Below are 27,690 nucleotides of genomic sequence, written 5' to 3'. Positions count from 1 at the left end.
ACCCTGCCATATTAATCTTAGTATTCTTTTTTTAATCTCTACAAAGTGTGACTCCGGAAGTTCTATCGGGAGTGCCTGGCAGAGATAGAGCACCTTAGGGAGGAGCATCATTTTAATGGTGTTAATTCTCCCCAGCCAGGAGATCGTCAGCCTTGACCAAGTCTCCAGATCCTCGAACACACTGTGTAGCAGAGGTGGGAAGTTATGGTCATATAGTTTGTTGAGATCACTCGGTATCCTTACCCCTAGGTACTTTATTTCGTTTCTTCCCACTGTGATTCCTATGTCATTCTGCCCACCTGGAGGGGCCTCTATATCTCTGTGGAGTGGAAGGAGGGAGGATTTGGTGATGTTGACTTTGAAACCTCAGACCTTTCCATATTCATCCAGGTCCCTGAGCACTCCCTTTATCGATTCCCCTGTGTCCGAGAGATATAGGAGTGCGTTATCAGCGTACATGCTGAGCTTGTGAGACTGTGTCCCCACCTGTATTCCTCTAATCTGGTCATTGTTACGCACCCTCTCCCCGAATGGCTCCATCACCAAGGTGAACAGCAGAGGTGATAGGGGGCAGCCCTGCCTGGTCCTCCTGCTGAGTTTATACTCCCTGGATTTGGCTCTGTTCACCGATACCCACGCCATTGGGCCTGTGTATATTGCGCCTATGGCTCTGTGCATTCTTTCCCCCATCCCCACTTTGCGCAGTACCACAAAGAGAAAGCTCCACTCTACCCTGACAAAGGCTTTTTCAGCATCCAGGCTTAGTAGGGCCTGCCCCCCAGGGTTGGCCCTCATATGTTTAATGAGGTCTAGTGTTTTGCAAACCGCATCCGGTCCCTGTCTTCCAGATATAATGATCCGGGTGTATTATGCAGGGGAGCTTTGGCTCTAGCCTCGTCGCTAGGATTCTGGTGAATATTTTTTCATCAACATTTAAAAGCACGATCGGGCGATATGATGGGCACTGGGTCGGGTCCCTCCCCTCTTTTGGAATTACTGATATTGGTGCTTTAATGAATGATGCTGGTGCCTTCCCTGTGTCGAGGATATGATTATAGAGTTTTGCCATTTGTTGTAACAGGATTCCTGCATGTTTTCTATAGAACCCTATAGTATACCCATCTTCCCCTGGGGCCTTGGCATTTGGATTCAAGAGATTGCCTCTGCATTTCCTCCTCTCTGATGGGGGACTCTAGATGTTCTATCTCCGGTTGCATGAGCCTGGTCATGTGTACTCCATCAAGGTATGCCCCCACTGCCTCTCCACCATTGGCTGCTTCGGATTCATATAGTTTCTCATAATACCGAGCAAACCCTTCCGCTATTTCTCCCGGCCGTGTCTTGTCCCCCCCATCGGTATCAACTAACATGGTCACCCATCTTTCTGCCCTCTGCGCCCGGAGTCTCGCTTCTAGTAGTGCGTCCACCTTATCTACCTTTTCATAGTATTTCTGCCTTAGGTATCTAAGTTTCCAGAGGATCTCTCCCGTGCTCCATGCTTTGAGTTCAGCCCTTTTGGATATCAGCCCTTCCCTGATTTAATCTGTGTTTCCTGTGGATGTGTGCATCTTTTCCTCCTCCTCTTGGATCTCCTTTCTGAGCCTGTCCTCTATCAGGCCCCTATCCCTTTTCTTCCGTGCCCCCTGCCTGATCAGGAGACCCCACCATGTGGCTTTGCCCACGTCCCAGACCACCTTGCTGCCCACCTCCCCTGTATCATTCAGATCAAAATAGTCAGATATATCTTTGGCTAGTTGGTCAGCGAAAACCAGGTCACTCTAGAGTGAGTCGTTGCAGCGCCATTTGCCTTGCGGACTGTGTAGGCCGGACAGTCTATGGTCATGGTTACCATGTCATGATCTGTCCATCCCACCAGTCTGATGCTACTCCCTGTCACCCTCACTCCCTGCTGCCTATTGACTAACAAATAGTCGATCCTTGAATATGTCTTGTGGGGCACAGAGTAAAACGTATAGCCCCCCTCTCGCTGTTGCTGACTTCTCCACACAACCATCAGGCCCTGTTGTTCAACAGCTTGTCCCAGGTGCCCTAGTCTGTCCATTCCCCTACCCTCCAAATCTCCTCCCCTCTTCCTATCTCAGGTTTCACTCGCCCAGGAGTTAAAATCCCCACCTACTATGTAGAGGTCTGTCTCATGCCCCTGTATTGCTTCGAACGCCTTCCTCACGAAGCTTTGCTGGCCCTGGTTTGGGGCATATACTGCTGCTAGTAGCATTTTTTCTGCCTCTATGGTGCCCTGCAGAATCAACAGTCTCTCTTCTAGCAGGTTCAAGTCCTCGCATTCATGCAGCCTACACTGTCTATGAAGCATTATGCAAACACCCCCTTTCTTGGTGATCCCGGATCCCAAGAACACCCGTCCTATCCCCCCTCTTAATGTCTGTTCCTCCCCCTGTATTATGCGGGTCTCTTCTAAAAATAGGCCTTCTGAAATTCCTGTGCCATCAGTGAACTTTTTGTGGGCGAGTTGAGGCCATTCACATTGAGTGTACCCACAGTTAAACCCATTCTCGTGTCAACTTTCCCTATGGCTCTTGTGTCTGTGCTTCTCCCTTTCATCTCTGTGTCCAGTGTTGGTTCCCGATTGTCTCAGTTTTCCTATGTTACAGAGACTCAACTCGGTTTCATGCGTGTGTGTAGTTCCAGTGCTTATCCCATTAACAGGTTCATAACTAACAACATTTGTACTAGGGAAAACCCCAACTTGATTCGGTAAACTATGGTCCTGGAGATGCCCCTTCTCTTGCAAGGGGCCACTTTGGGGGTGAGCATGGTCACTCCCATCAGTGAGTCTCCCATTTGGCCAGTTTTTGGTTTCTGTGCCACGGTTTTTACTCACTATTTGGATTTCCGGGTTGATGTTCCACCACTAGTTCTGCGTGGAGGGTATCTTTCGGGAGGAGGGCCCATTAAGTCTCATGTATTTCTCCCCAATACATGAGAGGACATCTCCTTCTTCTCTGGGGGCCCGGAGCAGATTGCTGCCTTTTGTCTCTCCATGGCCGGTCTTGTGAACTTCCTGGCTGGGTTTCAGCATCTGCCGTGAGGTGTCTCAGGGCCTGCTCAGCTTCTTCCACCGATGTTAGGTTGTATTCCACTCCTTCCATTTCAAATTGCAGTGAGAACGGGTATCCCCACCTGTACCAGATCTCCTTTTCACCTAACCATGTCATAAGAGGTCTGCAGCCAGGGTTAGGATGGATATGTCCTGGTATATAGTCACTTTGGAGCCTTTGAACTCTATTTCGCTCTGTTGGTTCGCTCTGTTCAGGACTTCCAGTTTATCTCGGTAGCTCAGAAATCTGTCTATTATAGATCGTGGCTGTCACTGTAAGCTTTCTCTCCTCTGTGGGCCCTCTCAAGCCACACAGATTTACCCCCTTTTGCCTCAAAGAGTTGGTTTATCAAGCTTGCTACTTTCTCTTCCACTTGCCTTGGGGTTTCCCTTCCGTTTTCTTATAGTCCGAGTATTCTTATATTATTACTTCTCTCTCTATTTTCAAGGTCGTCCATTTTGAGCAGTATTTCTTCTTCTCTAAGCTCCGGCTCCGACATTCTTGTGTCTAGTTTCATCTTGATTAGATCTGCATTTATCTGGTTGTGTTTGAGGCCGTCCACTTTTGCCTCTACGGTCATCATTCAGCATGTCAGATCTACCAAGGAGGCCTGTATGTCACCCCTAAGAGCCTTGATCTCTGCCAGGATGTGTCTTATGTCTTCTTTTGTGGAGAACTTGGACATGTCCATTCCCATTGCCATTGTGCTACTGGGGGTTTCCCCTATCACTTCAGTTCCTTTTTGTGGGTGTCGGGTCCCTGGCACCTACACCACCGTGGCAGCTGCTTTTGACACATTTGCTTCCTTTCTACTGCTGGCTTCTTTTGATTCTTGACTTGGGTTCTGGCTGTGAGTTGTCTCCGCCTCCTACTTTGTGTCACTTGTGCATTGCGGGTAGTATCTGTCCCCTCCCAGTGCACAATGTTCTTTGGAGCTTCTCCCTATTATAGGCAATGTGGGCTGGACTCGGTGGGTCCAGAGGGAGACAGTAGTGTACCTTATGGCGGCGCTTTCCTCTTTCTGCTGTCAATTATGTTCGCTATCTGCTCTACTCTTCTTTCCCTGAAGCAGGCTTCCTCCGCAATGTTCATAGCAGAAACAGTCACTGAAGGAGAGCCAATACATGACTGTGCGAATTATGTAGAATTTTATGATGAGATCCCCAGAGTGAAAAAAATGCATTTTTAGAAGGAGAAATTGTCTTTGTTGACGGTTCTTCGAGAATCGATCAAAATGATGGGCAAAGATACACAGACACTGCTGTGGTGAAGCACACAGCAAACAGAGAATTTCGAGTTTTCTTTAGTGCATGATTACCATCTAATCTTTCAGCACAGGCTGCAGAATTATTGATGTTGATACTCCCGATTGAAAATCACGCAGACCAGGAAGTAACAGTGTACAGTGACTCCACCTATGTGACGTCGACAGTGCACGCAGGCCTAGCGCGCTGGAAAGGGAGGGCTACCACCAAGCAGATGGCATGCCAGTGCAGCACGCAGCCTCATGGATAGGGTCATTAAGGCACAACAGCTCCCAGTGGGCATAGCAGTTGTGAAATGCGCCACCCACACGAAGGGGACAGATTTTATCTCACGAGGAAATAAAGAAGCAGACACAGAGGCCAAGCGTATGGCAGCCAAGGGTGAGACCATCAGGGATGTGGAAATAACTGATGTAAATGAAAAAATTATTGTTGCACGAAGTGAACCTGAGGGCTATAATAACATGGGGCAGACCAAGTTAATGGAACTCCAAGGGGAGACACCACAGGGGTAGAAGAATCTCTGGAAGCAGCAAGGGTGCTCTTTAAACCCCTCCGAAAGCTTGTGGCGACAAGACACCACTGGTAAACCAGTAATGCCTATAGCCCTGTTAAAATTAGCATTGGAACAGTTGCAGTATCCAGCGCATATGACAAAAGCGAATCTCGCGGTAAAGCTCGCTGAAGACTGGTTAATACCGAACTTAGCAGAGCATGTTGCATTTTTTTTGGTGAACTGTATAATCTGCCAGAAGTTCACGGCTAGACACACACTAAAAGTAATTATAGGAGTCATCCCAAGGCCCAATGGACCTTTTCAGCACTTGCATGTTGATTACGTCGATATGATTCAAATATCTAACGGGTACAGGTACCTAATTGTTGTGGCGTGTCCATTCTCTAGATGGATAGTAGCAGGTCCATGTACACACCCAGACTCTACCTGTGTGGCCAAGTTTCTGGTGAGAGAGGTATTTCCCAGGTGGGGAGTATGTGAGGTCATGAGGTCAGATAATGGTCCCCACTTTGTTAATGCAGTATTTGAACAGATCAGCTTGTTGCTTGGTATAAAGCACACGTCCTAATCGGCGTATCACCCACAAAGTATGGGGTATGTGAGAAGCTCAATGGCTTGTTAAAGGAAAGGATAGCCAAGTTGAAGCTTACTCTAAGAAAGGGATGGTTGCACTACCTTCCTTTGGCACTGTATGCACTCATAAACCAACCTGGTTCTGACCATCATTTTACGCCGCACGAAATAACAACAGGAAGAAGAATGCACACTCCCCTGACACCCCGTAACAGAGCTAGATGATGCCCAGTCAACAGGAGAAATCTTAGGATCTGAAATGCAAAATTACTTGAATTGCATGACGTCCTTATCTTACTGTAATTTCAGGCCAGTGGCAGTGACGACGAAAATGATGCAGGGCAGCACAGAACACAGAAGGAGATACTACTGCAGACCCAGCTCAGAGTCTATGTGTTCCATCAATCTTCCCTGGAGACACCGTCCTGCTGAAGAATCATACGAGAAAGAAGTGGGACGAGCCAAGATTTAACTGTCCCTTTACAGTGGAAGACGTCACTCCCTCTGCAGTCAAGTTACAAGGAAGAAGAGCTTGGATCTGGTTGACATCAAGCCATACATTGGAGAAGGCCACCTGCCCACACCCCAACACGTAGAGACTACAGACGATGGGGAAGAACCACAGCATGTGCAGACGAGATCTATGACGAGGAAGAAGGTCGCATGACCAGCAAAGAACCAAAGAACTTTTGTCCAAGGTTGTGGCTCAATTTCAGACATTTCCTCTGAGCAAAAAAGAGGATAAGGACATAAAAACAGACACTCTGTGCATCCCAATTGCAGGGTGAAGAAGAAAACTGTACATATAAGCCACAACATAATTTGTTGACTTTGAACTTTGGACTGAGGCACACTGAAGCCTTGATAAGAAAGAATATGCCAACCTTTGATCGAGGACACACTAATTGGAAGAAAATACAGTATCCAGGCTCATTCCACACGGAAGTATTGCTCGGACTCACTTATGGTGTCCACAGTAGCGACATAACCAAAGACGTCCTGAGTTATTTTGACCTAGTCTTAAGGTCATACCCGTCATTGGTGGGGAGGCTAACCAGCATCACTGAGTTTCTTCAAGATCCTGAAAACGAAAAGATAATAATGAGGCTGCTCACTGTGATTGCCGAGCAGTTCCTCCTGCTTCCGGAATACAGCGAGGAAAAAACAAATGTCCCAAGCAGAGGAAGAAGTGAATAGGCTTATCAACATACTATTCTTTCGCTTAATTGAAGACTCTCCAGATCTTGTCGGGAGAACCACAGATGTTTTGACATTTCTTCGAGATCCAGCAAACACAGAACGTTTAAGTATAATCCTGAAAGGAATTATCACCCAAATTCCTCTCCACACACATTGAAATTGCAGAAACTGCTCACAGTGAGTGAAAGCCGAACTTTAGCAAAGACAGGACAAATGTCCCTGTCACCAGAAGATAGTAGGTTGGCGAGCAACGTCTTTTTTCACCTAATCAAGGATTTTCCATAACTTGTTGGGAGACCTGCCGATGTTGACGTCCTCACATCAATCAGAGACCCAGCCAACTCTACACAGATGGGCATGCTCTTGCATGGTATCGTGATGCAGGTCAAACTTTCTAACCATCAACAGAACTATCTGAGAAGATTTTAAACTTTACGCCGAGGGACAGATCGAGAAGGTACTGACAGAGACTTCACTTTTGTTATAATGACAAGAACGACATGTCTTCTGGAGTGATACAGATAAGAAGCATTGACTGGTAACTTGTGTACTTTGAACATGCACAGTAAAGAGACTTGCTGAATGTATTACTTGATTTGGACATTTCCTCATATGTAGAAAAAGTAACTGCATCCAGAGGCAATAGACAATCCAGTATCCAGGGAAAGAGGGACAATTGTTACAGTACCTGCAACCCACAAGAAAAACGGCAGAATCGAGAGTATTAAAAGTTAGTTCCTTTCCTCAGATGATCGAGATGGGAAACCTAAGTAGCAATCTTGTCATTCCTCAAGAGGAGAGATCCCCTTATTTTTCCAGAAATCAATGCTGTAGATTAACTTATAGGGGTATCATGTACCTATGCATTGTATTCATCATTGTATTACTGAACTGCATTTTCTATTCATGCACAAAGTGTTCTGATTCAAGTGCACCCACTTAATGATGCACACATGAAGCCCATGAAGGCACCCAGAACTTATATAGTCATTCCAGTCCCTAGAAGGTCTGATGGCGTGGTGAGTGAACTTAAGATGGATGTGATTAGCAATGACACACATAGACTTATGGTATCAAACAAATTGAAAAGCTGGAGACAGGATCGGCAGAGTAAGAATGAAAGAAGGTTACTGACAACCACATGCATGCAAATGATGAATGCACCCACACCAGGTCTAGTGTCAATAACTACAGAACCACAGGCCAAAAATGCAGAGAAGGTTGGACAGCCAACAATGAGCAGCTCTACTGTAAGTGTAGCTAAAAGCCAAATGAAGACAGCTGAACTAGTGAAGAGACAAAAGGAGTTGGAGAGGAAGCCATCCAAAACAACATTAATGAACACCCCTGATACAGCACTAATGGAGACAAAGGCAAGCCCTGAGAAAATCTCACAGGCACAGATGTTAGCAGAATCAATATGGTTGTTCATAACTAGAGCCAGGAAAATACAAGAGGACAAGGAAAGAATTGCCAAACGTTCCTCTACTCAACTGGCACAGATGAAGATGGCTGCACCATGGATCAGGATATCTAAGAATCCTCCAGAAAGAAGAAGCCATATGGATGCATTCAAGGATGTAGTTATAGCAAACTACATGAAAACCTTGAGAATCAAGAGAAGCATACACGGTGATGACAGTAAGCTAAACGACTACCTGGACATCACAGCACATTTGGGAAATAACCATATGGTACCAGCATATGAAAGAAGTTGGAAGACAGAGTTCAGAGGGGGAATGCTTTGTTTGTGCACTCCTACCTTACTGCATGGGGAAGTGGAAGATCATTGTAGCTGTGGAAACTGATGTCCAGACAGCGCACTGTGTATCACATGTAGCAATGTGCAAGACCAGAGGCCAGTTCATGGGAAGTGATGCCTCACTGAAATGGGCAACTGAAGCAACTGATCCAAATGAAGAAGATTATGTCCAGGACATAAAGACAAGAATCAATGGAAAGACGAAACACATTGTGATCAGATACGAGAAGCCTGGAGTTAAAGGAGCAGAAATCAGACGAGAAGCAAACCACAAACTAAACGTTCAAGGAAAGATGCCAGAAGAGGCTCGAAAGTGGAAGAACTGAGGCCAAATGCAATTTTGGGGAAAAGTGCTTTCACCAGACAGATGGGAGAAAGGAGTGGTGATCTGCAGAGCATGGATGTTCTTCGGTCACTACGAACCCACTATCAACATAGTGCAAAATGGATGCAAGCCATTGTGGCCGAAGCTTGCAAAACTGCTAACTTGGGTCGAGGACAGAGGAGGACCCTTGCAGATAGTGCCATTGGAAACCTCAAATTCTGCTTCACGAATAATGGCACACGGAAGATGGGGGAAAATCAGAACTGCGGATGAGTTTTTGATATTCCAGGAATGGTACACGGTACTGCAGTGATCATGGATCATTATTGGGCATGTGGATCCAAAGCATATATCAGAATGCCGAGAAACTGGGGAGGTATATGCACAATAGTGAATGTCCACATTCCAACGTTGGTGATTCCGAAAAGTTACCTGAATATTGACAGTTTCCCGAAAGCAGATGCTCACCTGAGGAAGAAGAGATCTGTGGAAATGATAAATCAAATGAAGTAAGAGAATTACTTTTCTGCCAAATCCATAGAAGCGTTTGATGCTATCCCTTACGAACATAGACTGTTCAGCCAGACTTCCTCAGTGTTCACAACAATCTTCATGCCAAGAATTCAAGTTGTAGCAAATACCAAATGGTTGCAGATAACCTGATGGGATTTGCTGCAGATGATCAACACAACCATAAAGGGACTCAACACAATCAGGGAAGAGTTAAGAGCGATACGACTAATGACTCTCTAGAACAGATATGTCCTTGACATGATCACAGCCATGGATGGAGGTGTTTGTGCAAAAATCGGAAAATCATGTTGCACATTTATACCTTGCCACGACGAAGAAAATGGAACTCCAACGGAGGCCGTAGGTATGCTGACAAAACTATAGAATCAAATGATTAATGAAACTGACAAAGTGGACAATGCCGGCTGGTTTGGATCACTATTCGCATGGGTTCCGCAATGGATGGCAGACGCATTCAAATTCCTAGGAACCCTACTAGTGATGATATTGCTCGGATTCTGTGTTATCAAGATAATAATATCTCAGTGTCAGAAGACTGCAAAAAAATCCATAGGGATGAAGATCATGATTGATGTCGTACCAGGATGGAAACACAAAGACCTGATTGATGAAGAAATAAGAGACTTTGTGAAGGCCAGCATTCATGCACCAGAAGGGACAACGTTTCGATATCCCAGGAAGCATAGAAATTATGTGGGAGAGATGAATCTATTGCAGCCCAAATGGACAGTGTCAACTAATGACATTGAAAAAAGCTGAGCAGGTAGGAACAGCATGAAGACTAAAAGGAGTCATAAAAATATGAACCCCAAAGAGACATTTCTTTAGAACGTCAGCCAGAAGATGAAGAAAAAATTGACCCAGAAGGTGAACTGAAAATTAACACAGAAGATCCAAAGAAGATGGATACAAAGGAAAAAATAAAAGCGGTCGATGAATAGCCCAGAGGGGGGAGTGTAGCTCAAGTCCCAAGTACAGCCCACACTCCAACCGTGCATTTTGAAGTACCAGGAACGTTCACGCCGAAGTATGTGATGTACGAGGAGCAAATAAACCAGCAGATAGCCACAGTGGGGCGCTGTCCGGTACCAATTAGATGAACCACACCCATTGAAGTACTTACACCTAAGAAAACCCGGCCAGTAAGGTATCCATTGAGAAAATCATATGAACAAATGAAACAGAATGAAGATTGTCTGAGTAGAGTCCCTGAAGAAACCAAAAGGGTCCTAATGGAAGACGAATGGTGACGTCACAAGAACCCAGACTGATTCACATGTAGAAGATATGACGACCTGCAAATGACGAAAAGAGACAAAACACCATGGATAAGGGACATTGCGAACCGAAAGTGAAAGGACGATGTCAAATGTAAGAAGCTTATGCCATGAGCACGGCGAAGATATTCAGTTACTTTACACATGTACATATGCTTGGAACCACAAGACAGCTGAGAAAATCATGAGGCTTGCTGTGTTTAGTAGTAAGATAGATTGCGGCAAGTGCCACCTATACATATGTACCTCAAAATAAGCATGTTTTATAAGTATACTTCAACTATGCCCAAGGCAAAATCAACCAACGGTTACTGGAGGCCGCATGAGGAGAGTTTCATATTTAACAAATCAAGAATAAAAGGCAGAAGCGAAACTCAGCAGAGACAAATCGTGCCAAAAAGCCAAGGTTGTATCAGCTGACATAGACTTACAGTAGCTACAATGAATGGAGCAAAGAACAGAATATCCTGCTCAGAAAGGGCGAGAAAAGCAGAAGGCAGGTGGTTGGTAAAACGAAAATCAAATACACAAATTACATGACGAATGAGGCGATTTCACAGTGTCTGAATCACGTGACCAGCCGAGCAAGGAGAAGGGGGACTTTCACACCTATGCATGTCAGTGGGCCATGCAAAGATATCAGAACTTTTTCCAGACAGAGATGCAGCCTCAAGGCCAACCACATTAAAATAATTGACACATGACTACCGAAGTGATGATTGATTGTAGCAATAATTGGAGGAATGCTGGGGGAGCTGACAAGCACTCTGCACCTGGGTGACTATTCTGCATGCTGCTAGGCAAAGTTGAAAAGTATGAGTGGGGTTAGTGCCAACCCAATCATAGTGGACCAATTAATCTAGGGTCCTATAGTTAGTAGAACCAATAGGATTTTGTACTTTTAGTGACGTCTACAGTAGCCATTTTTAAGGTATGGCTTAGATGCCCCACCTGACAATGTTTTCCCAATCCCCTCACTCCTTTACCATATTCAGATATAGCACCTATACTAAAGTTATCTTCCTAGAACTAATAAAATTGCATGCAACATTTTAAGTATTATACGACAGTGATGACAAGTTTTTAGTATAAATGATGTGTTTATGAAGTTCGTTAGAGTTGTGAAGCGAGAAGGAAGATCAAGCAACCGCCTATATTCATGAAACGCCCTGCTTTTTGTATTTGTCATTAAACGGACTCCCTTTGTCAAACTATTGAGTTGTAATTATTGATTTGGTGCTAGAGTACGAATCTGCATCCCCATCCATCTCACAGGTGCTGCTATTCCGTCTGAAAGTGCCATTGGGCCATCCCCAGCTTTATGGGCTGGTTGGAATCCTGGTGCACAGAAGGATTAATCAATTGTATGATACAAATGTAGGACAACTTGTAGACCAGTGCCTCAATCACTTTTTGGTTATGGGTATGGGAGGTTACATCATGGAATTAAATATGAATTAGTCACCTTTTTTTCATAACATTTGGCCGAAAGTATATGTGGAGGTAGGTAATCGTGATAATTAAGATAGGGGGAGGTAGGGAATGGCGGGCTACAGGGATTTCCCCTCATATATTTCTGGTTAAATTGAAATTTAAAAAAAAACAGAATTTGACGAAATCATAGTCAACAAATTGTTTTCGATCTAATCACGTAGAACTGTGTTTTTTGCCAGGATCCTATTTGGACAATAAAATACAATTTAACAGGAGAATTTTCTAAATAGATCCAACAGGATAGTTTCAGTTCTGTGGATCCATGCACTGTCCTGTGCAGATCCCGAACATATTTTTTAATGCTGAGGGGCATGTTCCTGTAGGGCATATGCTGCTTGACCAGTTGATGGGGACTCGTAGAAGTAGCACCTCACTATGACAGCTGATTTTATTCTAGGAAATATCTGAGTGCATAGCCTGTGTCAATTCACAGCAACACCATTCTCAATCGTTATGCTGCATCTACATTGTGACCCCTGAATTATCCCTTCATAAAAGGCAGCATCTTCAATTAATCTAGATTAGCTAACGTTATTCATTAATTGCCTTCTGTCTGTCTTTGTTGTGCGTTTCTGGCATTTGTCACTGCTTTTATTACTCTTTTTGATTATACATGATTCATAATGGACCTGCATTTGGACTGTTCTTGGTTGTCTGCTGTGTCTTCTATGCAAGAATGCTCCTATTACTTTCTGCCCTGTTTCCTCAATGTCTTGAGGCTGTACAATATGTCTTTTCAACCTGGTCTGCTATATATCATCTATTTCCAAGATTTGGAGTCATGGTGACTTCCCTCATAGCATACAATTGTTGACTGACAGCTCCCACATGGAGTTGGATTCTTAGTGATGTAGTCTTCCCACCGGGATTTATACTCTTGTTGACTGAGATCCTGAATTTTCATTTGTGCTTCCTCTCCAACTCCATGGATTCAAGATTTGATTACTCATTGTTTTTTGGTCAGGTAGTAGTAACCATCAATGATTCTTCTGCTGGTGACATATCCTTCCCACGTAGATGTACTCCTAATGTCTGTTCTCTTCCTTTTGCATTTTTAATTCATTTGTCACTCCCTGGGTTCCAGATTAGATTGCTTCTTGCTCTTGGTCTGGTAGTGGTAATCACCACTTGTTCTTCTGATGGTAACATAATCTTCCCAACTAGAGGAAATATCTTGATAACTGTACTCTTTTTTTGCATTTTTACTTCATCTAATGCCCCCGGGTTTCCAGATTTGACTGCAACTTGCTATTGATCAGTTGGTGATAATCACCACTGTTTTGGCTACTTTTTTTCTAAGATCATATTCATACCGGGTGGTCAGAATTACTATTATGCACTATGAGCTTGATTTGTTAAATGGGAATTTCACATTGAAAAAGAGTTTGTAATTCAAGCTCTATCTCTTTGGCAAGCATTTACATTTATAAAATTCAGGTTGAATATATAGGGATTCATGTCTTTCTGCCTACACAAAATTTAGATATGGGTGGAGATCTTGGCAGATTTAATAACTCTGACTTAGGTACAACACCTATACCTAACATTGAGAAAGTGAAAGATCTACCACATAAAAAGATGTATCAAACAAGAAAATCAGAGATAATGGTTCATTATCAGTCTCTCAAAATGCTCTCCCAAATTAATAAAACGGACCACAGGGAACCGACACTAAAACCCCATACTGATAACCCTGGCCTAGGCATGACACCTTCACCTAACATAGCAAACATCATAGAGCCTCTGACTGATAATGACTCCAATCCTCACCGGTTTGACAGTAAGATGCCACTGGAAAAATCCATCCTTGATCAAATAGACTTAGACCTAGATTGTAAGACCTGGGGAAGATATTATTCATGAGGCTATGCTGCAACATAGTCCTAACACTCTGTCTGAATACTCCACAGATAAAGTAGGTAGCACTAGGCAGAGTGCCCAACATGGGGAAACAACAACTGCTAGTGATGTAACATTAAAAGCAAGGGCCATAACCACAATCCACACCTGGATATCTCACTGCTCAAAATACGCGCATTGTTTCAACATGGTCTTGAAGTTCCCGACCACCTCACCATGTTTAAACTAGATGTGCTGGCAGTAACAGGAACCTGGCTCCATGAGACTGCACAGATTTCAGCCCTACATTCCCTTCCACCTGGATTTAAAATATTCAGAGCAGATAGTATTATAGCAGGAGAGGGGTAGCACTCATTGTTAAAAAGCATTTAGACTGCCACCCAATCAATACTCTGACTATTGAGGGTTGTGAAAACCTGTTAATCAAGATTAAAATTAATGCCAATTCATCCTTGAGCATACTTACTCTTTACAAACAGCCTAAAACCTATCTTTGTTTGAAGAGCAACTAGTTGCTCTGCTTAATAGTGTTACCAAGACAACATCTCAGTGATCATGGTATGGGACTTTAACTTATGGGCAGAAGACAAGCTAAACATGCTTCAACCAATTAGTTAAATACCAAACCAACAAAGAAGGCCATACCTTAGATTGGCTATTGACACATAAACTGCATAGTGTATCCACTACCACACAGGCTTGTCCCGGGTCAGACTACTTGATGGTCAACACAGCCATACTATTACCTAAAGCTCCATCCAGGCTAGAGAAGAGAAAAAATGCAGGAACTTTAAAAAACATCACTGCTACTAAATACTTATCATCCTTCACCACCAAACTAGACTCACTAAAATCCTATGTCAATGCCACATACATCGTATTACATAATTCCCGTGCCATCATCTCCACTATTGAGGTGCTGGCTCCAGAAAAAAACAAATAAGATCACACCCGAAAACATAAATAACTCCTCCTGCTTCAATGACTGTATTATACGAGCCAGAAATGTATAAAGAGCCATAGAATGGGAGTGGCACAAAAAGTCTGTCCCTCTCACTCTGAGCAAGTTCAAGGAATCAGTGCAAATATTCAAGCACACCATCATAGCAGCCAAAACTAAAAATTACAACTCAAGAATTAATAATGCAAGATCTAGCTTGAGTGAGCTTTTCAAAATCCTCAAAGAATTTGAGAATAACACCTCCTCAACCCTAACCCCCATCACCAGAGATGTGGCTAGGTGCCAGGAGGTACACAATGAATGTGTCAACAAAACCACTGGTCATCAGCAGGCAATTGCCAATCAACAATCCTGCTTAAAAACTACCCATGCAGAAACCGAGGCGTTATACACCACAATTAAAGCAAATACCAATTTAACATTACCTAAATTATATTTCCAAACATGCACAGAAGACGAGATCCTCACCATCATTTCTGAACTCAAACCTACTTGATGCTTAGGGGATATTTGCCCTGCTAATATTTTGAAGGTATCCTTAGACATACTCTTCCCATGAATCCCCAAGATGATGAACATGTCCTTCAGGGATGGTACAGTTCCATCCTCCATGAAGGAAGCTTGGATTACACCATTACTTAAGAAGAATACTTTGGACCCCACGTTGGCTAACAATTATTGGCCCATATCCAACGTTCCGTATCTTCGTAAAAATCATAGACAGAGTGGTGTGTTTACAGCTGCAGAGATTCATATGGAGTTATACAATTTTAGGTACCTGCCTTTCGGGTTTCAGTGCCTTGCACCGAATCTAGACAGCATTTTTGGACCTTAAATCCAACATCTTTCTCATTGTGGGACAAGGTTATCCAGCACTCTTAATGTTATAAGTAGACATTGTGCAGCCTTCGAGGCAACCTGTGGCGAGTTGTTTTTGAGGTTATTCAAAGTTAATATTTGTAGTCTTCTAAAAAGGGCTGCACCGTTCAGTGTTAATCACTGCGGCTGCCCAGTGTGTGGAATACTTAGTTGTTAGGAAAACACCAGCGGTTTATCTGCACCCTTTTAAAGTTAAGAGCACACAATGATCAGACTTCTTTCTAGTGAGTATGTAGGTTTTATAGAATTCAAGTAACACAATATCCATTACATGTTAATGTACATGTGTAATCCGTTACATGTTACTCCACATGTATTATATATTTAGATCAGAATCTTTCTCTATTTGAGATTTAGATAGGCTGTATGAAATGCATTCAATGCCCTCGGCACGTGGTTCTCCAGATAGGTTTAGCTGGTTCCTCAGGAGGGTTTCATATTGTTAAATGAATAGCTGTGAATCAATACATCATGAAAAATAGTAAATTGTTAATGTAAACTAGGAAAACATGTTAAAGAAAACAGAGAAAGGAGATGGAGGAGGCTGAGTAACAGTGCATGCTGAGACTCAGGGGCTATAAAACTTGGTACTCACATTTGAAATATTTTAACGGTGGTAAATATACGGATTGTAGCTGTTTGATAACAAATCCTTTCCAAATTTGTGATGAAAGAGGGAATGGTAATCCCTATTCTATATAGTGGTCTGTTTTAGAAATAAACAAGGAGAGACCATTCAGATAAACAGTATCATGGTGTAAGGTAGATTTTAGCATTCTAAATGCTAGCTTCTTGACATTGCTAGGTAATCAATTTGTCTTACCTTGGTAGACAGTGTAAGGCTGTATCCTTCCAAAGTTTTTAGTTGGAGACAGGTACGTTCACATGAATGGCTTGTTGTCCGCGGCTGTGAGCATTTTCAGCTTCAAAATGGCTGCAGTATATATTGGCATGATGACGTCACGCGTCAAGCATCGACACGAATCGCGTGAATCGCCATCTTGAATTGGGATATATTGATGCCATGGAAATGCTAGACAAAATATTTGATGGTCAAAGCAATGGCATGCTGATACTATTATTATATAGTTTTAAGTCCCTGAGTCCCCAACATGCTAAAGGAAACAGAAAATATTTTCGCCATTTACTAAGAATGAAAGGCCATTTGGAGTGCCATTGGTACATTTGCTTAAATGCGTATGAGAAGGATCCATCGGAAAAATAAGCCCCTAATGGTGATTGAATTACTGGTAGGTTGATGGGTAAGGAATGTCCAGTTTGCGTCTTAATACAGTATTAATAAAAGATGAAACGAAAGAATGATTAACAGTTATAGGACACAGCAAATTAAACATAGAAGGTTTATCTACTTAGGATAGAAGTGATATTGAGAGTTGTTAAATTCAGGTCAGAGTCTTGCTCTATTTGGGATTTGAATAGGCTATATACAATCTTCACAATGCCCTCAAAGTATATCGAAAAGTGTTAATGCAAATTAGAATTAAAATTAAAGAAAGTGGGACATTTCATTGTCCGAATTTAAGCCGCTATGACAGCAGTCTGGCAAGCAAATCCATTTAGCGTCACATTGTCGCAGCTTCTTTTCTATGTTGCCTCCTCTGGCCAATTTTGCAATCTTCTCAATACCAAAAAAATGAAATTCGTCTTGGGTCATCTTGTGCATGTTCCTGAAAGAAGTGATTGGCTAGGGGGTATCTGAGGTCTTTGTTTCTTAGCGATCTCAATTGTTCATTTATTCTCGTTTTTAAGTGTCTTAATGTTATTGGGCCTCTCAGCGGCTTTTGATCACATTGATCATACATTCATGTAAGAGAGTCTGAAAGGCAATGCCAGTTTTTCTGAGAGGGCCGCTCAATGGTTTTTTATCATTCTTAGGTCCAAGGACATCAAGTGTGGCTCTTGATAATGCTCATGCCTCCCCTATTACCACCAGATACTGAGTGCCACAGGGATCATGCCTATCGCCCACCTTGTTTAACGCCTACATCAGGCCTTTACTTGACCTCCTGGACAGCCTAGGAGTCCAATATACAAATTATGCTGATGATACCCATGTGCTCCGTTAGTTGCCAGGTATTCATTCCGAATACACTAATGCCCTGAAAAAGTTGAATGCTGCAATTCAATCTTGGATGGATTTATATTCCCTGGCCCTTAACACCAAAAAGAACCAACGTCTCATTACTGCCTCCAGCCCTGGTCTAAATTAATTAGACCAACTGTATAAACATTTTACTATTTTGGGCAACCAGATCCGTGTAGCTGAAGCTGTGAAGACACTGGGAGTATTCCTGGACTCAGAACTATCAATGAAACTGCAGGTTTTGCACATACATTCTTCTTGTGGATATGGAAGAAACTACTCTACCAAATGAGGCCCTACTTGTCAATTAGGAACATATCCCTACTTGCTCCTTCCCTGGGGAATTCCTAGCTTGTCTTTGCAATAGCCTGCTTATTGATACTTCACAAGCTAATCTACATCACTTACAGACCACACAAAATGGATCAATTTGATAAATATATGGCCTGTCTAAACAAGACCATGTTACCTCATCCAGAAAGACTGTGCATTGGTTGTCCGTCATTCAGAGGTTTACTCACAAGATACTGTCCGTAACATATAAATGCTGCAATATTGTTGCTCATCAATACCTGATCAATTGATTGATCATCGAGCAAGTATACACCACGCCCCAATGACAATTGTACATTAGTTCAACCACGTTTTTTTAAAAATGGCAAAATGTGGTGGAGTCCGTTTTTTGTCGTACATGTACCAAAGGAGTGGAAAGTCCTCCCTCTCTTCATAAGGCCATCCCAATCCCTGGCAGAATTCAAGAGAGCTATTTATACCCGTCTGTTCAACTCACTCGACTGACTAATTTCCTCCACATTCTGCTTGCACCTCTGACTGCTGAACCGCCATTGTGTGAGATCCCTGAGGCCCATGGGGCGGCATGCTATAATAATAATAATAATAATAATAATAATAATAATAATAATAATAATAATAATAATAATTATTATTATTATTATTATTATTATTATTATTATTATTATTGTTATTATTATTATACAAATTAAATACACAGAAGTGGGATAAGAGGCATAGTGGATTTTATATTCCGTGCCTCAGCTCTGTACATTGAATTCAATGGACATGGCTTGGAGTGTAAAAATGAAATTGTGTGATTGTCTCACCCTGCTCTTTTCTGCCCTGCTGAATATAACCCAACCTCTATTTCCTTTGTGCTGTGGATCAGTGTGTAGTTTCTGACCTCCCACTTCTTTTTATCAAATTCTTGGTACATTGCTGGTAGACTGCTATCAGCTCATTGAGAGGTTGGTGTATATGTGCTGCAGGTCCTCTATCTGTTTACCAATCTCATCCCAAGAATGTAAAGAGGAACACAAAAGGAATTCAATATACTAAAGTGAATTAATGGCTACCTTTTCAAATGTTCCTGATATGCACCAATGTGTAATTAGCAGGTATATACACAATGTGATTATGACTGAGCCCTTCACTCCTTCCTTTAAAGCAAAAGCAGAATGTATTATTGAAAAACTGTAGAAGTGGTTTCAAATGGAGGAGGATATCTTCATTTGAATACTTACTTTTCAAATTAATCTGTGCGATACATTAGAAATAATTGGTGCAAAATGTGATATGGCAAGGAATCAAAGATTGTGTTGACTGTGTGGCACATCTGCTATAGAATCTGCTGCACATATTATTTGTCAATGCGAGAGTCTTAACGCCTTAAGAACAAAGAATTTGAAAGCATATGAAAACACTAGCAATACTGAGAATATGGATGAAATATGGGAATCTCTCTTACATGGAAACAATTTGAATTTTATTTTTCACATGATGAAGTTTTATGATTTAATGTTATCTATTTTAAGGGAATTGTATGTCAGCATCCTGTTTTTATAAACATAGTTTTTTATCACATTGAATGTAAATCTGATATTATGTTTCTTTTAACTCATATGTGAATTTGGATTGTGTGGTATTGTCAAATATATGTAAAGCCTTTGTTGGCTGTGAACATATTAAAATAAATAACATTATCCCATAACATATTTTTAAGAAGAGGAGGATATCCCTGATGCAGTCGCCCAAGACAAGGAGATGTATAGCTTCTATACATCCAAATGCAATAATTTCACATGACAGTGCCTCAAGACGCAACAGAACTGACTCTGTGCATAAACGCATTAAACCGTTTTGAAACAAAGACATCAGTGGATATGTGTTACTTTGCAAGAATGCACAACGAAGATGAATACTCCCCAATTGCCCTTCAGATAGACGACTAGTTCATAATATAATACAACAAAATAACTTATTATTGACATTGCAGGTGGAAATCAACAATATATGTGTCTGATTTAGGGAGCCCATTACTATGTCACCACTGAATCTTTTTTGAGGTGCCCTTTCACTAATATTGTGTTTTTTCAGTTTCATGAACATTCTGAAAATGGATTTTAGTTTTTCAGTCTTTTTTATTGATTTTCAAAAATGGTTGTCACAAGAAAACTACAATTAATTCATAAGAAACTGTGTCTTCGAGATCACTGCATTCTGGAGAGTTAAAAAGATGTGCATAGGTTTGTCGGGATACATACCAAACACACTATGGAACTGGCTTCCACATAGAATTCTTATTTTTTTGTTTTAGAGGCATCATTCAAGATCTCAAAATACACCTTTCCGACAAAATTGGCAGAGGTGTCTCTTAAAATATCACTGCTAAGGGCATCGAAAGATTTACAATCTAGACGATTCAAGGGGAAATGTTATCCAAGTTCATTCTGAGAACAACAAAGGAGCTAAAATGTACTGTTCAATGCGCAAATATACTAAAAACAAAAAAGAGTTAATTCATAAAGACGTTACTTGCAGTAGTTACTCCTAGGGAGAGGCTAGTAGATCCACAAGGAAGTGAACAGTAGTAACTCTGACATACTCCTGACCTGCTCGACTCTTGTCAGAAATAGGTTAGCAATACTCCTGGAAACTTCTTTGTGAATTGAACAGTGAATCTGTCAGATTTACTGCTGTTAGTTTCCTTGTGAATCAGCATCTTCAATCAAGAGAATGTTTCATGTGTTAACCATGCACAATTCACAAACAATGAATCCTATGTGTATAAGCGCAATTTACCAGTGCTTAAGATAAATATGCATACATGTATGCAATGCATACACGTGAGTGACATTTATACACATCATATTATCAACCAAAATTGCCATTTTATCAACAGACAACACCACTGTTTTGAATGCCAAAATATCCCCAATACACCAGACGTAGGAGATGCAACTGTTGCTTTGCCACTAACTGGCTCCTAATTATTATTCAGGCACTACACATACATAGTCTGTCCAGGATGTGTGCCTGTGCTGAAATAAGGCTCATGTGCACTCAGAGAACTGTCATTACAAGCTGAGGGCTTGAGAGAGGTTAGAACTCTTGCCTGAGAAAGTAGCCGATGCAGGAGCGGTGGCTTTCTTGCCCGCAGCAATGTTTCATTATTTATTTTCCTACCCAATATTAATGCTAATAATTTGGAGATCAACATAATCAATATGTTTTTGTAAGTATAAAACATTCTTTTGTATTGGCAATGATAGGTAAAACTAAAACTAAAGCACCCCATAGCACATGTGGTGAACCAGAACAAGGAGCAGGAACAAGTGTCTGACATGTTCAAGGGATTTTATTTAACATTAAAAATAAAATGCATAGCTAGCACTATCGCTATGAGGGAAGTTCCCTACTCAACGCAACTAAAACAAAGGGTGCACATCAAACTCTAAATTATAAAGTCCTCTGTCCGAACCTTAACCAAATAACTGTACATAACACTTTAGAAAACCATACAAACCAGGACAAGACCGCTGCTTTCGAATTCTGCCTAGCCCAACACTTGGATTCCTTCTCCAAGCAGGTTTTGCAAGTTCATCAAATTCTGAATTCAGGAAACACATTTGTAAAGGTTCAATACATTTCTTGCAAAATTCTTCAGGAAATACAAGGTTTAAAATAAATGTTTGTCAAGTTTTGGGTTTCTTTCCCAAAGAAGCTTTTAAGGAAATGCATCATCCTTCTCTACTACCAAAGCATGAAATTAAGTGGCAGCTTATTCATAGATGTTTAGCTAACATAGCCCCTAACTAATAAATCAAGTGAAGATCTGTGCATAATGTTTTCAATACTTTCTCCCCTTCCTTCACCCCATTTGTACATGCTCATTTTTTTCTTGTTCGTTTTGTTGTTCTTGTCTCATTGTTTGTCCTGCTCATACACTTATTCGAACATTTTCAGTTTTGAATACATAGGGCCTCATTACGAGTTTGGAGGTAGCCATGGTGCTATTAGCGCCATGGCTGCCTCCAAACCCGTGTCCGGGTCCGTGTAGTCGGAATGGGGATTTACCGGGTCATTCCGACCTTGGAGGACCCAGTAAGTCCCCATTCTGAAAACCATTCCCCATTCCCATTCGAACCCCCATAGGGCTCAATGGGAATGGGGAAGGAGCTAATAACGCGCCCGCAAACAGCGGGCCCGTTATTAGCTCTCTGGTCCCTTAGCGGGTCCCAGTAAGGGCGGCTGGTAAAACCAGCCGGCCCTAGTGGGACCCGCTAAGGGACCTCGGATTGCGGCGGTAGGGAGTTAACGGCACCTGCATCCTTACCGGTGCCGTTAACCCCCTACCGCTGTACTCGTAATGAGGCCCATAGTCTTCATCTTCATGTGTGGCCTTCAGATAGTGTATTCCTAATTGTAAAATGTTCTGGCCTTATAATATTTCTTGTATTGATTATTTGCCATGTATGCAATCTGATTCAAATATAAATGTTCAATCTTAAAACATGTGTGCATTTTTTAATAATTGTCAGGTCGCTCAGGAAATGTACCATCCATACTTGCCACCTGACACACACAAGAGCATCTCTGATGCATCTAACTCTGCTAAAGGCATAGTTGCTACGGATTCCGGTGAAATCTGCATGCTTCTAGGATATAATCGGTTCCTGGTTAACACATCCCTTTCCAGAGGAGCAGTGTAAGTATGACCTCTCCAGGGGTCATACCTTTTTCCCCCCAGTCGTGTGATTTGGTGCCTGGAAACGTTTGTGTATAGGTGCCATAAAAATGGACAAAAAATAAATAAATACATTTTCGCCTAGTGCTCTACTTGAGCTTAGCATGGAAATAATGTTGTGAGTGAAAAATTTGATCAACACACTCCACAAAGGGTGAAGAGGGATTACTTCCTTTATTATGATATGAGATGGCATTTATAATACGCCTATACACAAGTGTGTATTGCCTCGTTATTCTGGTTTAGAGCCCAAGGGGGAAGCAATGCCACCCACCAATGACATTAGCTTTTCTTTGGCATGTGCCCTCCTCTTATTAATGTAGTTTTATTAGTATATGCATTATTCTACATTTAACCATCCAATTTTCAGTTACAAGAATTATAACAATCCCAATATTTACTATTTTGATTGCTTTAAGATACCGCACCTTGAGTTTCATCATGGAGTCTTGGCATAACTTATCTCCTCGCGCTGCTGAAACTTCATCAATTCCAATCAGTTTTGCCTTGTATCGGACACCATCACCTTTGAACCGTTTTATTAAAGTGGCTTCGCTGCGATCCTGACCTGAAGAGAAACAACAATATTATAATACGGTATGCCTATAAACCAATCACAACACATTCTAAAAATTTACAATACGTGAATACAAATCCCCCCCAAAAAAAGCTCCATTTAATTTAGAAACAAGCTATACATGTATTTTGTGCGTGTCCTTAAGTTTTCACCAGGATGTGAATATTGCAGTTCGGTGATTTAAAGATGTTTTATATGGGTTGATAGTAGTTTCATGTTGATAAAAGCTGGTTGTGCAGTATAGCAACAATATTACTTTCTAGAGTGTCTTGTTAACTCTGACAATCACAATTTTCTTGTATTGGTGCAATCCAGCAATACAAATAAAGACAACAAATTTAGAGGACACAGAGTATCCGATATAGCTCGGTTCTATGAAGTATGTGAGGATGTTGAAAATATGGCACGGATAAAGAGGAAAAAAATAAGTTAAAAGCTTTTAGAAAGTGTTGCACACCATGATTAGAAGTGTTCATGATTGAGTGTAGAATTTTAGAGCTAAAGGATAGCTACTCCTCGAAGAAGCTTATAGCTTAATTTCTAAATACAATACATGGGACAACTCCCTTAAATCACTACCCAAGAAAATATTCCTATACATTATCCCACTCTATTCTTTCAATCTTTCAGACTGGCCATGCTGAAGAGATGACAGAGCTGCATTGCGACTTTGTACTGTGAATTTTATAAAAACACTACTTGGAGGATCACGGGTCATGTGGACAAGCTGGCCACTGGTAGCACTATACTGAGGAAGACTTTCCTGATTCTAGGACTCCTCTCGACCAATTAGTAACTAGAGAAGCAACAGAGATTGCTATTGTGTGTTGCTTTGGCGTGTTTGTAGTCACCTTAATGTTAGCATTCCCAATCTTTGAGGACTTTACATTTTATAGGTAGTAACTTTAACACTTTAACATTGTATTTTTGACGTTCACTATATATGAATGTGACTATTGTTGAGTGTGTATGTATCAATAATCAATATTGTTAGTAAGTGTGTGTGTGTGTGTGTGTGTGTGTGTGTGTGTGTGTGTGTACACCGAATAGCACATTTACTATTCAACGGAATACCAAATTGTTCTCAAAATGCAAATGAAGCCAAATGGTGTGTTTTTAATTAAGTATTGTCTATACTTGGTAAAAGTACTTAATAAAATATATAAACACTGTGTTAAATCTGCAGTTATGTTTCTTATATTCCTGTTCAGGTTTATGAGCACACAAGATTTATTTAAAAATATGCAAACCACTAAAGAACGTATCACCAGGAATAAAGGTAAATTCAGTGCTCTCTCCTACACTAAAACACAACCAAATTCCAGGCCACGTCTCGCTCTCTACTCGTCAATGTTAGCATATGCAGCTCTCCTTGGTTCTTTCTCACACAGTATTCTCTCCACTCATTGTTTTCAATCAGAGGAGTACTGACTTTTCCATGTATATGTTCACATTTGCACTTGTGGAATGTTCATCCTTGGCATCCCAGCCATGTTTGTCTCATCTAAGCTTATGTGCCGGGGCGGGGTTAGGGGAGGGGGGGGGGCTTTTCTATCTAAATGTGCACATTTTACTCATTATGAACTGCTTCATGGTCCATCAAAACATTTTCTTATCTCTATTGCTATTCTTTTCATTCTGTTTCTTCTGTTCTGTTCCCTGTATTATGCATCGTTATTTCATTACTTTATAACAATTCACTTTATTTTTGTGAAGTGATTTAGTGTACAGCGCTGTTGAAGTAAAATTAAATCAACTAGCGAGATTTCCCAATAGGCTGGCTCCTAAGAAGGCAGCAGTGTAATTGTAATGCCACCTCTGGGGCGTAGAGAAAAAAAAAGAAGGTTTTTCAGAATGAAAATCTAGTTTGCAATAGATAGGCATCTAGATCCTGCAGTATTCTCTTGGAATACCTTTGCAGGAATATAACTTTGACCCTATTTTTCAGTAAATACTATTGATGTTTTCAATACTTTTATCAATACCAACAAGCTTATATCAAGACCCTGGGTCAGCCTCCTGATGTGTGGATCTTTGACTTTCAGGTTGCATACAGCTTTGTTCAGCAGCCACACTAACCCAATAAGCTATGTTATCAGCTGTGTCATACAATACAGTGCATATAATTTCCATGAGGTACACAACATAGACATCCCTTTATACTTTTACAGAGAATGGGCTTATTTACAAAATATGTTTACAATGGTGTAATCCCATTGAGAGAAGCTTTGTAAATCAGGCCACATGTGTTTTAGATAAACATTTCAGTTATTACGCTGTCTCTTGTTGTTTTCTTGTCAGACACAATGTATTGTAATTTTTGTGGGCTAGTAAAAATCAAAGTCTGGCAGCTTGAACCTTCTGAAAGCTGTGTTGGACTGTGTCAGAATCAGTCACATGCAAATACCTTAGAATGCTACTTAGATGTGCCCCCCATCATACTGGCTTTTCTGGAGCAATTGCCTCTTTGTAATCTACTTATTTGTACTTATGTCCAACATTTGAGGTTCTCTTTACTAAATAGCAAAGTGAGACAATGACTGAGTCTGCAGGCCTGATATTTGGTATTCTGAGTGTACGAGGACACCCTGTTCTGTCAATGCCTATCTGTAGGAAGTGAGAAAGAATCAAGCTGTGCTGCCTGCCTAAGAATGTCTCACACCTACCCCAAGGAGTAAACTTTAGTTACAAGACGCAATCTTCCACTGGTCTGAAAAGGTTTTCATGAGAAGGAATAGGAAAAGTAACCCATTACATGTGTGGGGTGTAATCAAAGGCCCAAAGCCAATGGAACTGAAGGGCCCACTGAAATAAATGACCTGCCAGCATTTATGACTAAACCTTAACACTGAAAACCCACTTATTAAGGCAGACTATGGGGTTTCTGTAAGTGATACAAGGAAGGGACATGTGAAAAAGTCCTACCTGTCAGTACAAATGGAAAAGCAACATTTTAATTCGCAAAGGTAGCAGAGATTTGAAGGTCCCTTTCACTTGAAAAACAGGATTTGCATGTGTGTTTGCAGTTTAGACCAAGTCATGAGAAAATTGTACCCCAGCTAACATAGAGATGTCAGGGAAAAGACATGGTGCGTGTTGACAAAAAGTAATGTATATTTGGCTTCACATGGAAAATACTGCCAAACATTTGAAAAGAAAAGCCCATTTATAACGTGACACATGAGAAACTTTTAAATATGCTCAGAATAGATACAAGAAGTGGGATGGCATGTTGTCTTTATTTTTGTAGAAGAATTGTTTAACTAACATGGGCAAGTGCATTTAATGTGTATTTTCAGGCAATGCCACCAGAGGTCAAAATGCCCCTTTTTTAGTCTTCTCCTTCCCTTTATCCACCTCCCCCCATATCCCTCTTTCTATACATCACAGAAGCACTCATTACCATATTTCTTTAGGCAATGTTTGTTTAGACCCTGCAATGCAAATGTCTCATGTTTTTCACTTTGATCTGCTCTGCTTTTAAATGTGAGATACAGGTAACTGCCAGTGCCCTCGGGCCTTAACATTTATTCAGCCAAGTGGCATAATACAAAACTATTCAGCTGAAGCCAAATGTTCTATTTTTAGCTGAGCTATGGCCGAAGTTCAGTACACCCCTGGTGTGGTGTGTGTGTGTGTGTGTGTGTGTGTGTGTGTGTGTGTGTGCCACTGATCATTGTCAGTTTGTGTGGTTGTACATATGTCTGTGTGTCTCTGAGCCTACTCTTGTTGTGTGTGTGTGGGAGATTGTGCAAGTGATGGGCTGGCAGATGTATGTGTGTGGGTGTACATGCAGTATCCTTTTCCGGTTGCCATCTGTAGAGGATGGCACTGAAACTAACCAAAATAAAAGAAAAAACATCATTATGGGCCATAACATGCAGGTTGACATAATCCAACACTTTGATCTGATGTTGGCATCTTGACCCCCTTAAAAAGTGTTAGTTTGGTCTGGTGAAAACTGGTCTAAAAAGTGAAAGCTAGAAGTGAGCCTAATAGAAATAGAGATACATTGACAGTTGTCAAAACTCAACTTCAATACTGGCATTTCTGAGTCATGCCGCCATCTTGGTTTGTGTTTTCAAATTTGAGTGTTTTGCCTGAAAACATTTTTCATCAAGTTTGCAAACTCAGTTGATAATATTTAGTGCACAAAGACCTGTAATTGCAAAGATAACTTGATATACTAATGAGGATATGGCACTGCAGGTAAGGTCATTGTCCATAGAGAATGGTTAAAGGAC

At 41.4% G+C, this 27,690-nt stretch overlaps 1 protein-coding gene across 17 annotated transcripts in view; it reads right to left on the bottom strand.

Annotated features, from left to right (window-relative positions):
* Positions 1–27,690, bottom strand: part of DAB1 (DAB adaptor protein 1) — a 4,845,894-nt gene that overhangs the window by 386,089 nt on the left and 4,432,115 nt on the right. For all 17 annotated transcript variants that reach the window (XM_069642094.1, XM_069642098.1, XM_069642099.1 and 14 more), the window contains one exon: positions 23,298–23,437. In XM_069642094.1, coding sequence (XP_069498195.1) covers positions 23,298–23,437 — 140 coding nt within the window. The remainder of the gene's footprint in view (positions 1–23,297; positions 23,438–27,690) is intronic.

The sequence above is a fragment of the Ambystoma mexicanum genome, chromosome 1q, assembly GCF_040938575.1.
Source record: "Ambystoma mexicanum isolate Mex_15411 chromosome 1q, UKY_AmexF1_1, whole genome shotgun sequence".
NCBI classification, from domain to species: Eukaryota; Metazoa; Chordata; class Amphibia; order Caudata; family Ambystomatidae; genus Ambystoma; species Ambystoma mexicanum.
This window is presented reverse-complemented; position numbering and strand designations above follow the sequence as displayed.